Source organism: Cajanus cajan, chromosome 9 (assembly GCF_000230855.2).
Source record: "Cajanus cajan strain Asha chromosome 9, NIPB_CcT2T_4, whole genome shotgun sequence".
NCBI lineage: Eukaryota > Viridiplantae > Streptophyta > Magnoliopsida > Fabales > Fabaceae > Cajanus > Cajanus cajan.
In genome coordinates this window covers 25455792-25470624 of record NC_138525.1, presented here as the reverse complement: position 1 = coordinate 25470624, position 14833 = coordinate 25455792, and the positions used below count along the sequence as shown (strand labels likewise).

At 33.4% G+C, this 14833-nt stretch overlaps 1 protein-coding gene across 1 annotated transcript; it reads left to right on the top strand.

Moving 5' to 3' along the window:
• Positions 1-10802: 10802 nt before the first annotated feature.
• Positions 10803-14425, top strand: LOC109792110 (gibberellin 3-beta-dioxygenase 1). The gene is made up of 2 exons (XM_020351488.3): positions 10803-11553; positions 13329-14425. Exons 1-2 carry the CDS (start codon positions 11063-11065, stop codon positions 13891-13893), a joined length of 1056 nt encoding a protein of 351 aa, XP_020207077.1. The 5' UTR covers positions 10803-11062; the 3' UTR covers positions 13894-14425.
• The last annotated feature ends 408 nt before the right edge of the window (positions 14426-14833 follow it).

The following is a 14833-nucleotide window of genomic DNA, read 5'->3' as shown; positions in this document are numbered from 1 at the left end:
GATTTACTTTCACAGAGAGGATACGAAAATGAATACACTCACTAAGATTCATGTTCCTAAGATGCACTTGGAACTCCTTAGTCTACAGAGATGAATACACTATGGTACATTTGACTCTATACGCTCTATCTCTGGGTTTGTTGCTTCATGTGGTTGATATCACTCTAGTTAAAAATGCAAAAGCTAGCCTTTCAAGGTTTGAGGTAGTGATATATATATTGTCCTATAGAATTTGCCCTTTGCAAGTCTCCGTTGAAGTAGATGTAATCGTTTATGATTAGTTTGATCTTCTCATTTAATGCTTAAGATCTTGCATTAAATGTTGCTTCCCATTCATGGACATTACATGAAGTCTTCTTTGTCTTGTTAGAAGTTGTGTCTGAATTTAGCAAAGACCTAGGAACCTCTTTGTCCTTTTCTGGTCGCATAGCTGTGGAATGTTGTCCTTATCTAAAAAAGTGATGTATTTTTTCTAACACATGCATGCTCTTGCTTTTGCGTACTATTCTTCTTCTTCTTTCATCATGCTATCATGTTGAGAGCATTTAAGTGATCGTAGACGATACCTTAATTTGTCCTTTGAGACTTGATTCTTTAAGTGTTTTGCATGGCAAAGTTCGTCTGGTCTGTTAGCCCTATGCATCTCAATCTGTGATTTTTGTCTGAGCATTTGAGTTTAATGCTTTGACTTCCTTTCGATTTGGTCAACATTATAGATGAAAAGACTTTGTTTTTATCTGAAATATCTCTTGGTCTGTGCTATCCTTCGTCTTATGCGTAGTTGACTTTCTTCTATTCCTTGACACAACTTCGTCTGATATTATACTAGTAGTCATCTGTCGTACACATTATAATTTGTCTATTCTGTTAGCTTGGTTCGTTTGATTCTCATGATGTGCCTTGCCTTGACTGTTCTTTTATATGAGTTGACCATCTGGTTTCATCTGATGTTTAACCCATCTTTGTCTTGTTTCAAATTTAGCCCTGTTTTGGCTTTTCATCTGATACTTCAAGGCTTTGACTTGTAGTATGCCTCGTCTAGTGTTTGTTGAATGTTCTTCTGTTTTATATCAGACCTGATCTTGATGCTTGACCGCCCATCATCTGATTTTTCTTGCTTTAGCGTGTCTAGGCTTCGTAGATCTTGTATTTAATGCATTTGATCTTACATTAAATGTTTGCTCGCTAAATCTATGTTATGTGAAGTCTTTTGTACCGTTTGTTTACTTCTATGTCTGACTTCAATCATAACCTAGACATATTTGTACTTTCTCGGCATTGTAGCTATAGAGGCATTGTTTTTTAATGACTGGTAGGTGTACTTGCTCTAACGCACGGAACTTTGACTTGTGGATAAGCGCTAGTCCATTTTTCTCTTCTCGTTTCTTCTATTTTTGATGACTTCATGTGTTCTTCTAAGAGTGTGGATGATAAGTAGTACTTCTCGTTGTGACTTAGTAGGCTTCAGACGTAATTCAACATTCTTCATTTTGGTATGGAAATTTGAGTCTCCATTTAAGAGATGGACTTTGACTTTTCATTTTGTCTGGTCAACTGAGCACACTTTTAACTTTGTCTAGAGTGTTTTTGTCCATCGTCTGTAGTCTTGCATTTCATCTTATGTCTTTTTACCATTTCTCTTGTTTCTCGTGCTTTGTTCTTTATTTTGCGTTGTGTCTGTGTTGGAAAGTAAAGATTGAATTTTTTGTAATGCAAGGTTTGTAGTTTGTGGGTAGCTTTGTCTGGTGTATATCCTTCTTTTGATCAGATCCGGTGCTTACCTCACTTTTGTCTTGGTTCTGGTGTAAAAAGTGGTACATGCATATACTCTAGTTTTCATCTTGCCTGTACTTATGTTTATCTGAAGCACTAACGCACTCGTTAGAAATAACAATATGTATTATATTTGTCTTATTCAAAACTTTACTGGGAATTGCTTCGTCTGACTTAACAATCTCCCTCTTTTTGAAGATGACAAATATAATTGATCAAATGGTTTCAAATAAACTAAATCAGAGGTATATTTGTATAGCAAGTTTATATGTTATCAATTCATTGCACCTCTCCCCCTTAATATATGCTCTCCCCCTTTCTTTATTGTCTCTTAGCCATTTTTTAGTTATATAACGTATTTGATTAATTATTTTCTATTTCTCCCCTTTTGTAATCATAAAAAAGAAATAGATACTAGGGTTTATATCAAAACAGAGCGAGAATCTTCAAGAAAACCTTTATTCTCGGATAGTTAATATAGCAATCAAAATTCCACACAAGATTATTCATCATAATATTGATCAAGCATAGATATCAAGACATTGATCGAAGCATTCCAGTTATTAAGACAATAACTTTGAATAAGAAATGTATACTTTGTTGAATTAAAATGAGTTGAACTACAAACGTTCATAAAAAAATGTATAATTGGAAACGCATCTGATTATTTTCCTCCTTTGTAGTCATGAAGATAGATGAAGTTTTAAGGGTAATCAGACACCAAAAGAATTAATACAGCTAGCGAGATGCTTAGGGAGTAAGAAAACTTGTAGTCATGACCAGGTCATTTTATACATCAAACAACAATTTTGGAGAGAAAAAAAATGCATTGATCTGAATAAAAAATATGTACAACATGAAGAGTTTATATAATCAAAAGGAAACTCTTTTTCTCTGTTATGAACATCCTTGTTATTCTATCTTACCTATTGTGATCACTAAGACGGAATGGATGAGTTTCTAGAAATAGTCTGATACTAGAAAAAGTTATCATAGCCAGCAAGAGAAGAAAATAGCATTGAGCAGATTATTCCATACATCAACCAGTAATTTGGATAAGAAAATGTATATATTTATTATTAACTTGACTTAGAAATATGTACACCATGAAGAATTTACACAGTCCAACAAATTTTTTTTTTTTCTAACATGGTCATCTCTATTATTCTATCTCCCCTAAGGTGGTCATAGAGACGGAAGTAGATCTTTGGAAGGTTGCGACGCCATTAAGTTGAATAGACAAGTTAACTTGTCTTAGTCTGCTCTGAACTTGTTGTATGTCTCAATAGAGACATATTGCTGTGCAGGTTCAGACGTAGAAGAAAGAACTTCAGAAGGGGCAGACAACGCTATAGGTGTATTTATACACCGATCCTAATGGTCACTTGTTGTGGGGTTAGACGCTCAGAAGGAGCGAATATGACCTATATTTTCAGGGATGAAGTTTAAGGGTGTTAGGATGAATTCTTTGATTAGATGAAATGAAGGCTGTTGTAGGCAGATGGTTAAGTTGGTCATTTTGGCTTTGGCCTCACACTTCAACCTAATCAGTTCCTTCTCTTGCTTGTCGTATTCCTTAGCTTGTTGTTTTGGTTCCTCCATTTTCACAGCTTTTTTGCCAATGCTCATTTCTCTTTTGCTTCTTCAGCACAGACTCTGAAACAATTTTTTTCGCTTTCTCACCTATCTCGTTATGTGACCTCCTTTGTGACTCCTTGTAGTTGAAATACCTGAGGATTCCACAGTTGGCCAAATTCTCGTAGATGGTTATTCCCCATTCATTCATCTGGTTTATGTTGAAGTGATGCTCCAAGTACATCACTGGCTTTATCTTCGTGGAGAAGATATAGGCACAGTTGATGGCTTTGTGTATTTCAACAGGGATGATCACTGGTGCAGTGTTTTCCACCTGTGCGTCCATTGTAGTGGGTGAGTAGCATTTGGAAGAGGTTAGAGTGTTGGGATTTCGAGAGGATTTTGAAGTCTTGAGAGTTTAAGGCATGTGAAATAGGACACTAAGTGCAGGAGAATATATAGAGATTTTTGAGGCAGAGAAGTTTTTGTTTGCATTATTATCATTACGACGTGGCGCCCGTTGTTGTCCTAGTACGGTGAGATGTGCGACATGCATTAAATTTTGGATAAGGGAAATGTCTTTTCTAAGAAGAACCCTGAGTGATGGTCATGCTACTCATTAACTTAAAGATTTTATTCTTTAAAAAAGAATTATTTGTCTGACTGATTTGACATGCACATCGTTTGATAACGAAGGTCATTTATTAGGAGTATGGTAGACTGAATTTCTAGACGTGAGAACTGATTGTTTAGACACAGGGAAAACTTCCAAGACCTTTCATCAGATAAAGATTTTTCAAACGTAGTAATTCTTACTGAGCTTCTGAAGGGTATTTAAACGTAGTGATTAACTACATTGGTTATCCTATTATGTTTCAGACGAAATTGAATATACATGTATAACATCCTAATCTATCAGATGTGATCTACTCTTATAACATAAACAACATGCATCATTGAGGTAGATGATTTGATACTAGATTTACCTATACCAGTTGTTCGTCTTCCTTGCTTTTCAGCTTCCATTTGTCTTTCTTTCTTCCATGGATCGTTATGTACCCCTACATTGTTAAATTCTCAACCCAAGGGGTTAAGCTCTGGTACCAATTGAAGTTAGATGAAAAACACATAAAAGGGGGGTTGAATATGTGTGTGTATGTGAACAAAGGAATTTTAAAAACATTTTCGCAAGAAATCTATTTTTTCATCCAGTAAAATAATATTAGTTCATGGTAAACTGGAACTGCCGAAGATTGGTTCAACAAAATACTTTTGCGTCTGGGGATTTATCGTCCGCTTAAGGGAAATGCTTCTTAAATGAAAATCGTTCTTTTCAGATAAAAAATTGAATGTGTGGTTTTCGTCTGAATATAGTTTTAATAGACGATAAGCATTAGACGAAGTTTTCAGTATTTTAAATCATTCAAGTAAAAGTGCGTCTGAAAACATTAAAGTAAAGTGCAAGTATTTTTATACTAGTTCACTAAAACTGAACTACGTCCAATCTCCTTCAAATGAAGGGTTCTACTATATGTTCAATGAAGTACGAGTATTATTTATTCAGCCTCTTCAGGCTCGTAGTGAGTATTATAGACCACCCAGGTCACGACCACTCCTGGTCCAAGTATTCTCAACCACTCCTGGTTTGTCAACTTCACTCGCTGACGCTAGTATTCTTTGCTCAGCCACTTCTGGCTCTTAGTGAGTATTCTCGACCACCTCCTGGCCAGCTAGTTTCACCATTAGCGCTAGTATTCTTTTCTCAGCCACTTCTGGCTCTTAGTGAGTATTCTCGACCACCTCCTGACCTGCTAGTTTCATCACTAGTGCTAGTATTCTTTGCTTAGCCACTTCTGGCTCTCAGTGAGTATTGTCGACCAACTGCTGGCCCATCAACTTCACTCATTAACGCTAATATTCTTTGATCAGTCACTTCTGGCTCGTAGTGAGTATTCTTTGACAAGCCTCTTCAGGCTTTACAAGTATTCTTTCCCTAACCTCTTCAGGCTTTACATATGATGACTAAACAGATTTGGTTTGAGTGTTTGGGTTACTTTCATAGAGAGGATACATGAGTTGGTACACTCACTAAGGTATGCAACCTTAGTCTTACAACGATTGAGTGTATGGTTTACTCTCACAAAGAGGATACGAAAATGAATACACTCACTAAGGTTCATGTTCCTAAGATGCACTTGGAACTCCTTAGTCTACAGAGATGAATACACTATGGTACATTTGACTCTATACGCTTTATCTCCAGGTTCTTTGCTTCGTGTGCTTGATATCACTCTAGTTAAAAATGCAAAAGCCATCCTTTCAAGGTTTGAGGTAGTGATATATATATATTGTCTTGTAGAATTTGCCCATTGCAAGTGTCCACTAAAGTAGATGTAGTCGTTTATGACTAGTTCGATCTTCTCATTTAATCCTTGAGATCTTGAATTAAATGTTGCTTCTCATTCATAGACATTGCATGAAGTCTTCTTTGTCTTGTTAGCATCTGTGTCTGAATTTAGCAGAGACCTAGGAACCTTTTTATCCTTTTCCGGTCGCGTAGCTTAGAATGTTGTCCTTATCTGAAAAAATGATGTACTTTTTCTGACACATGCATGCTCTTGCTTTTGCGTGTTTTTCTTCTTCTTCTTTCATCAAACTAACCTGTTGAGAGCATTTAAGTTATCGTAGACAATGCCTTAATTTTTCCTTTGAGACTTGATTCTTTAAGTGCTTTGCGTGGTAATGTTCGTCTACGTCTATTAGCCCTATGCATCTCAATCTATGATTTTTTGTGTGCGCATTTGAGTTTAATGTTTTGACTTCCTTTCGATCTGGTCAACACTATAGATGTACAAACTTTGCTTTTGTCTAAAATATCTCTCGGCCTGTGCTATCCATCGTCTTATGCGTAGTTGACTTTCTTCTATTCATTGACTTATGCTTGTTTTCTTATGTTGCATTGGAGATTGTCCTTGACACACCTTCGTTTGATATTAGACTTGTAGTCGTCTGGCACATACATTATACTTTGTCTATTCAGTTAGCTTGGTTCGTTTGATTCTCATGATGTGCCTTGCCTTGACTGTTCTTTTATATGAGTTGACCATCTGGTTTCATCTGATGTTTAACCCATCTTTGTCTTGTTTCAAATTTAGCCCTGTTTTGGCTTTTCATCTGATACTTCAAGGCTTTGACTTGTAGTATGCCTCGTCTAGTGTTTGTTGAATGTTCTTATGTTTTATATCAGACCCGATCTTGATGCTTGACCACCCATCATCTGATTTTTCTTGTTTTAGTGTGTCCAAGCTTCGTAGATCTTGTATTTAATGCATTTGATCTTGCATTAAATGTTTGCTCACTGAATCTATGTTATGTGAAGTCTTTTGTACCATTTGTTTGCTTCGATGTCTAACTTCAATCATAACTTAGACATATCTGTACTTTCCCAGCATTGTAGCTGCAGAGGTGTTGTCTTTTACTGATTGGTAGGTGTACTTGTTCTAACACACGCAGCTTTGACTTGTGAATAAGCACTAGACCATTTTTATCTTCTCTCTTCTATTTTTGATGACTTCATGTGTTCTTCTGAGAGTGTGGATGATAAGCAATACTTCTCGTTGTGACTTAGTAGACATCAAACATAATTCAACATTCTTCATTTTCGTCTGAATATTTGAGTCTCTGTCTAAGAGATAGACTTTGTCTTTTCATTTCATCTTGTCAGCTGAGCACACTTTTAACTTTGTCTAGAGTGCTTTTGTCCATCGTCTGTAGTCTTGTATCATCTAAGGCTTCATTATTTTCCTTCTTGTGCTGGGTTTGATCTCTTCATCTGATGTCTTTTTACCCTTTCTTTTGTTTGCTCGTGCTCTGTTCTTTATTTTGCGTTGTGTCTGTGTTGGAAAGGAAAGATTGAATTTTTTGTAATGCAAGGTTTGTAGTTTGTGGGTAGCTTTGTCCGATGTATATCCTTCTTTTGATCAGACCCGGTGCTTATCTCACTCTTGTCTTGGTTCTGGTGTAAAAAGTGGTACGTGCATATACTCTAGTCTTCATCTTGCTTGTACTTATGTTTATTTGAAGCACTAACCACTCGTTAGAAATAACAATATATATTATATTTGTCTCATTCAAAACCTTACTGGGAATTGCTTTGTCTGACTTAACAATTACTTTATGTTTACACATGAAAATACTAAAAATATCAATTTCTTTGTTTCTTAAGAGTTTGATTATTTCTTGAATTAAGCATTCATCATCATCAGCAAACATAAACAAGCACACACACAAGCCTACATCTATTACAATCAATACAATAGCTTTTTGCATAGGCTTAAGCAACATCTACACAATACATCATCAAAACTAAAATAATTTTCAGGAGTCTTCAAAATATCTTATCATCTCTAACAATCTCCATCATTTCAACATGGGGTACTTGGAGGAGCCATGGTCCCCTCCTCTCTTGGTTTTTTTTTTCTTTCTAAAAAATGTATGAAAATTCTATAAAAATTTTATTTTTATTCCCCTAAAATTTATAAAAAAAAAATATTACAAATAAATTGATAAAAATTATCATTAATTAATACTTAGGAAAGAAAAAATAGAGAAATATATGAACGATTGATATATAATAAAAAGGAAGATAAAAAAAAGTATATGATGTTAAAGTATATATATATATATATATATATATATAAGTTAAAAATGAAATTTCGGTCTTTCTTACACCAAATTTCTGACTCCGTGCATTGAGTTAGAGACACACGTGAGAAAAAAATACACTAAATATCTATTGTATGTAAATCTAGAAATATTATTCAAAAATGCAATTATGCTAAACCATCCAAAAGTCTGGCCTACATGTCTAATTGTCACCTTTTCTTCCATCTATGTACTAGTCAATGTAACTAAAATTTTTACATTTTACAAATGTTAGAAAATACATGGAAAGGTCAAGTTTGAAAGCTAGCTCGCACAATTATTCTTTCTCCATTAGATTCACTTTGAATGTATGAATTTGAATTATTTGTCCTCATCATGTTCTGCTTGACTTCAATCATATTTTCCGCCAGATCACTCACCGTTCAAATGATTTCACTTTACACCTTTGAAAAACCCGCATAAAAAAGTCTTTAAAATCTTGTCACACAAAAAACGAGTTATATAACTAGAAGTTGTGTTATTTATGTTCTTTAATAAAAAATCAAAGTTTTATATATAGTTTAAACATGAAGTTCTCACTAAAAATCTCACTTCATTTCTATAAAGACTAACCAAATAAGAGGAACTTATACGTTCTTATTAAAAAGAAAGAAAAACTATCTAATTATGTGTATCCGCATAATGGTCATGACAACCTCAAAAGTATTCCCACCTTAACTTCTAACTTTTGAGTTCATGTCATGCAAATGGGAATCATCCTTTCTTTTGAGGCAAAAGTCCTCCGTATGCTCCGGTAGTGGCAGCCTTCAAATATATATATATATATATATATATATATATATATATATATATATATATATATATATATATATATATATATATATATATACTAGTGCAAAAGAAGTTTTTTACGTCAGTTATTTAAGGTTTTTACATCAGAAAAACTTTCGACGTTAAAGCGGGAGACGTAAATTTACGTTAGCATTTTAGACCGACGTAAATTTACGTCGGAGATTTTTGAATACCGACGTAAAAAAGTAGCAAAAACCCAAAAAAAATTACGCTAGAACGGCCCGTTCTACAAGGAGAACGGCCTGTTCTACAAGAAGAACAGCCCGTTCTGCAAGGAAGGCCCGTTCTCCTTGCAGAACGGCCCGTTCTCCTGAGAGTCGTGTCCCTAACTTGAACTGGTAGTCCATATTCAAGATCCAGAAGGCCTTGTACAAATTTTGCACTCCTTGTCATACTCTGCTCCTGTCTGCAGCCAAAGATAAACATTATGATACCATGCAATTTGGTGGATAAAGAAAATAGAAAAGCGAAAGGAGCTCTTCGAACGTAGGAAAGGAGCGAAGAACAGGAAGGAAAATGGCGTGCGAAGCATGGAGAACGGGAAGGAAATCTGGTGAAGAACGAGAAGAATGGAGAGGCGCTACGCAACTTAACTATACATTTATAAAAAAACTATTTTACGTCGGAGGATAAAGGTTCCGACGTAAATTCAACAATCTACGTCGGTTGTAGCTGAGGTCCGACGTAAATTGTTGAATTTACGTCGGACCCTTTGTTATCCGACGTAAAAAAGTTTGCATTATTTTCAAAAATGCTACCGCGTCATTTTTACGTCGGATATATTTTGGTCCGACGTGAAAATACAGACGTAAAAAGCCTCTTTTACACTATATATATATATATATATATATATATATATATATATATATATATATATATATATATATCAAGATCATAATTTTGCAAGATTTACTCAATCAATAAGATCTTTTTGTCTTTTCCTAAGAACAGATCAATTTAATAAGTGAGACATATCCATGCAAAAATTTGAATAATAATATAATCTATATAGCATGAGTTATACGGTTTTGCAATGACAGATCACTACATGACATTCCATTTGCAAATGGAAGAATTATTCCTTGGCAAGCCATGTTTTTAACCAAATATAATGTAGCAAAAAAATTAAGTACTAATCCTTCTGAGCTATATATTGAGATGTATTTAAAAGGGTGCGTCCTTAACAAATACTTTTTAATATATACATACCAAAGATTGAATCTTTGACCATGTATTTGAAAGACAAAATTTTCATCTATTAATCATTTTACACTTTATTGATAAATTCAAATTAAGAGTCATTTATATTTAATGTTTCAATCAAGATGTTGGTAGGAAAATCAAACATATATTTAGGAAGATGAAATATATATATATATATATATATATATATATATATATATATATATATATATATATATCAATCATGTGCAGACATATTTTTTTAAGATTATAAATCTCGGTATAAAATTTTTTTACACTTTAAATTAATGAAAAGTTATTTTTAATACAATTTTTAAAATAATTATTATAAAAATTAATAAATTTATCATACATAACTTTGTTTGTAATCGGGTGATATATAGTGTAAGACTGATCTACATTGTCATGGGCATGGCATAATAATTTATTTTTTCTGTATCTTATTCTGTCAGATATTGCATCTTCATGAAATTATAATTTTTATCAAACTAACATTCAACACCTGTAAATTCTAATTCATTAATTGGTAGAACAAACCAATCCTCGTTCACTTGGTTTTCCTACTACAAGACAAATCGTGTCCTATTCTTGTCCACAAAAGCAAAAGGAATGCAAAAGGGATCCTCCATCAAAATTTCTGTTTTTTTCCCCCTTTCCCGCATGAGTGAAAACATTATCATGGAATATAGAAAAAGTTTCTCTCTCTTTCTTTTTTTTATTTTTCTTTTAATTAATATTTAAGACTTTGAGATTCTGCAATCTTATTTCAGAATTGTTTGTTCCTTCTTTTGTCTTATTCAACCATATTCCTTCACAGCCAAAATCCGACACAACATAGTCCAATAGCCAACCTAGCTTCACCCAATTGTATGGTTTTAACCTAATCTCATATTACTCGTGTTCTCATAATATTTATTTATATACTTGGTTTCTAATTAATCAATCAACCACATAGCCAACATCTCTATCTTTCTTCCTTGCAATTTTAATTCAAATGGCCACTGCTCTCTCCGAAGCCTATAGAGACCACCCTCTCCACCTTCATCACATCATCCCCTTAGACTTTTCTTCAGTTAGGACCTTACCTGATTCCCATGCATGGCCTCAATCTGAAGATGATGATGATGATGATAATCATCATCATCATGGAGCTGGATCATGCATACCCATCATTGACCTCATGGACCCAAATGCCATGGAACTCATAGGCCTTGCTTGTGAGCAGTGGGGTGCCTTCCAATTGAAGAACCATGGCATACCCTTGAGTGTTATGGAAGAGGTTGAAGAAGAAACAAAGAGGCTCTTTGCTCTCCCCACCGGCCGGAAAATGAAGGCGCTGAGATCCACCGCCGGCGCAACCGGGTACGGCCGAGCTAGGATATCTCCATTCTTCCCCAAGCACATGTGGCATGAAGGATTCACCATCATGGGGTCTCCATGTGATGATGCCAAAAAGATATGGCCTAATGATCATGCACGGTTTTGGTAAGTACAAATGTTACAATCTCATGCATTTTCATGCAACGTGGTCTGTCATATGCTAATACAGACATGCTTTGATAGCATCCAAGTTTTTTCCGGAATGGAAGCCATTACAATATGTTGTTGGTTTCAAGTAATTAGTTTTTTTTTTAATCAAGTCATTATTATAAATTATCTAAAGATTTTGTTATTAATTAATCTTTATTAAAAGATTTTACTGATCACTTTTAGTGTAGTCATTGCTATTAATTATGTTTGTTTTTCATTTATAAAATTTAAATTTAATTCTTTATTTAAGGATCAAATCAATATCACCTGAATCAATGATTTGTTAATTTTTTGAACAATTAATATGAATTTAAAATATGCTATATATTAATATATTTTCTATTAGTTAAAGTTTATTAAACATTTTTTATTAGTTAAAGTTTATTAAAAATAGAGAAAAAAATTGTAGCTCTCATTCATTTAATGATTCTATATATCTAATAATTTTGTAGTTTTAGATAAATTTTAACGGACGATAATGTTTTGCTAGCAAATAGTATAGACAATTAAGCGTGCCTTAGTATTCAACACTTCTCTTTCGAAGATAAAATAATTCTAAATGAAAGAATAAAAAAAATGTCACTTTTGTCCTCATTAGCTATATGATTAGATTCTTTATTCCATCACATGGACGTGTTAAAAAAATATAATTAGTGAAAGTTAAGGCTATGGATTAGGATTACCTTTAAATTCGTAAGTAAAGATATCCTTTGAATATTATATACACAGTACATCAGTTCGAGGTTATACAACATCTCAACTCAACTACCCTAATTAAAAATCATATTTTAAGGTTTTATGACAAGTGTATTTATTCTGTTGATTGTAAGCATGTTTTTAATTAGATGAACTCTTTATAGTTAGGTCTTAATGCAAACAGGTGCCGAATGAAATACCCATTATTACTCCTTTCATCATAACAAAATTTTATAACATCCAGCAAATGTCTACATGTGTCAATACTTTTTTCCTTTTAATATTAAATAATTTCTATAACCCAGTCAATTTAACGACAGTAAAATTTAGATAACTTACATTCAAATTTCAATTATTAATTATAAGTATACACGAAAAATATTAAATAACCTTTATTAAATACGTATTATATAAACTTTATCTAAATTTGTCCATTGCAAATGTCTTTATACAAAGAAGAAAACTTCTATATGCAACTTATTATTTTCCTTTGAAGTGTCGTTTTACGATCAAAATTAGTGTTTCATTTACAGACACGGTAATAAGAAATTTATATTAAAAATTAATATAAATCATTAAGATAAAACCTTAATTTTTATAGCTTCAAAAACACTTAAAACATGAACTCATTTATATGCTTTGTTCTTACACAAGACCTTAATTTCTAAAATTTCTTATACAAAACCTTATTTATAGAAGATTATAATAGTATATATATAAAGTTAATGACTAATATTGATTGACATAATTGATAATAATTTATCTTTCTTAATTAAGTTGAATATGAAATAGATTATATTAAAAAGAAAATATTTATTTTACATATATTCATCATTTTTAATAAACATTAATTACTGTTTCTGTCGATATTACTGTCGATAGATATTTCATATTAATATTATAATTAAAATATATATATATATATATATATATATATATATAAATATTGTTGTTATTAATTATAATATTTGCTGATAAAAAGATTGCAAAACCTTAATCTCTATAATCTAACAAAAACGTGTTTGCATGTGCAGCAACACAATGGACAATTATCAAAAGCAAATGAAGGTGCTAGCAGAGAAGCTAACACACATGATATTCACCTTAATGGGGATCTCAGAAGAACAAAAGAGGTGGGTTGGTTCAACCAATAATAACCCTTGTGAAGCTATTCAGCTAAACTTCTACCCTTGTTGTCCTGACCCTAACCGAGCCATGGGTTTAGCCCCTCACACGGACACGTCCCTCTTCACAATCCTCCACCAAAGCCAAACCAATGGCCTCCAAATCTTCAAGGAGGGTGCAGGGTGGGTTCCCGTGCACCCTCACCCCAACACCCTTGTTGTTCACACTGGTGACATTCTCCACATCTTGTCCAACTCGAGGTTTCGTTGTGCCCTACATCGTGTCATGGTGAACAGTGCCAGAAAGAGATACTCCGTGGCTTATTTCTATGGACCACCGTTGGATTATGTTGTTTCACCTTTGGTTCTTGATTCGTTGCCTTGTTTTCGGGCTTTGTCTGTGAAGGAGTATGTTGGCATCAAGGCCAAGAACTTTGGGGGAGCATTGTCTTTGATTAGAACACTTGAAAACTAATTAGAATCTATTTGAATACAAATTGAAAGTATTTTTAAGAACTTTTCTATTGAAAAGGAAGAATTATTTCTAATAGATAAGTTTTCAAAAAAACTTTTAAATTAATATTCAAATAGATTTGTAAGGTACATTTTTCTTTGGTTCTTGCTCTTTTGTATATAGTTGAAAGAGTTAGTTAAACTTTTAATCTTCTATTATCTGTTTTGCAAATTTAACTTTTTTTTTCATGATTTATTTTATTATTTTGCACCAATATCTTTAGGTAGGAATGATAAAATGGGTTGTGACCTGCGGGCTGTCCTGTTAGCCCGCTAAAAATTGGTGGGCCGAACCCATCATTTTAACCCGTCAATCCGCCAAACCTGTCAACCCATCGACCAAATGGGAGGCTGGCTAGTCACAACTCGCCAATCCGCATAACTAATTGAGCTTTAGTTACTTGTATAAGTAATGAACTTATTTTGTAAACTATCAAAAAATTTAGATTTTTAGTAATTTGTAAGTTTATAATTTGATTTTGATTTTGGTGTAAGTGGACTAATTTCTATTTGACTTTGTTCTAAGTTTGTAATTTGTTTTTTGTTAAACATATATTATGTACAATATGTATACATTTTAATTTCATACGGTTATATTTAATTATTTGTAGCAGTTTTTTTTATTTGATCAAAATATTTTTTCCATTTTTTTTGTAATTTATTTTGTAGTATTCGGACTAGCCCGCCAACCCGTCCTTAGACGGGGCGGGCCAGCGTTTTCAACCCATTTTTCATTGGCAGGCTAGCCCGACCCGACCCATTTTTGGCAGGCCGGGCCAAAACGGACTGGGCTGACCCGTTTTGTCACCCCTATCTTTAGGCATCACCTTAGATTAATCTAAAATTAAAAAAAAAATATGAAGGAATACACATTTTTGAAAAAATATATTTTATTTTTTTAT

Bases quoted from the DNA above. Each gene is read 5' to 3' on its own strand.
- LOC109792110 (XM_020351488.3), top strand. From the start codon at position 11,063: ATGGCCACTGCTCTCTCCGAAGCCTATAGAGACCACCCTCTCCACCTT. The intron at 11,554-13,328 runs GTAAGTACAAAT...TTGCATGTGCAG, and splicing joins AATGATCATGCACGGTTTTG to CAACACAATGGACAATTATC.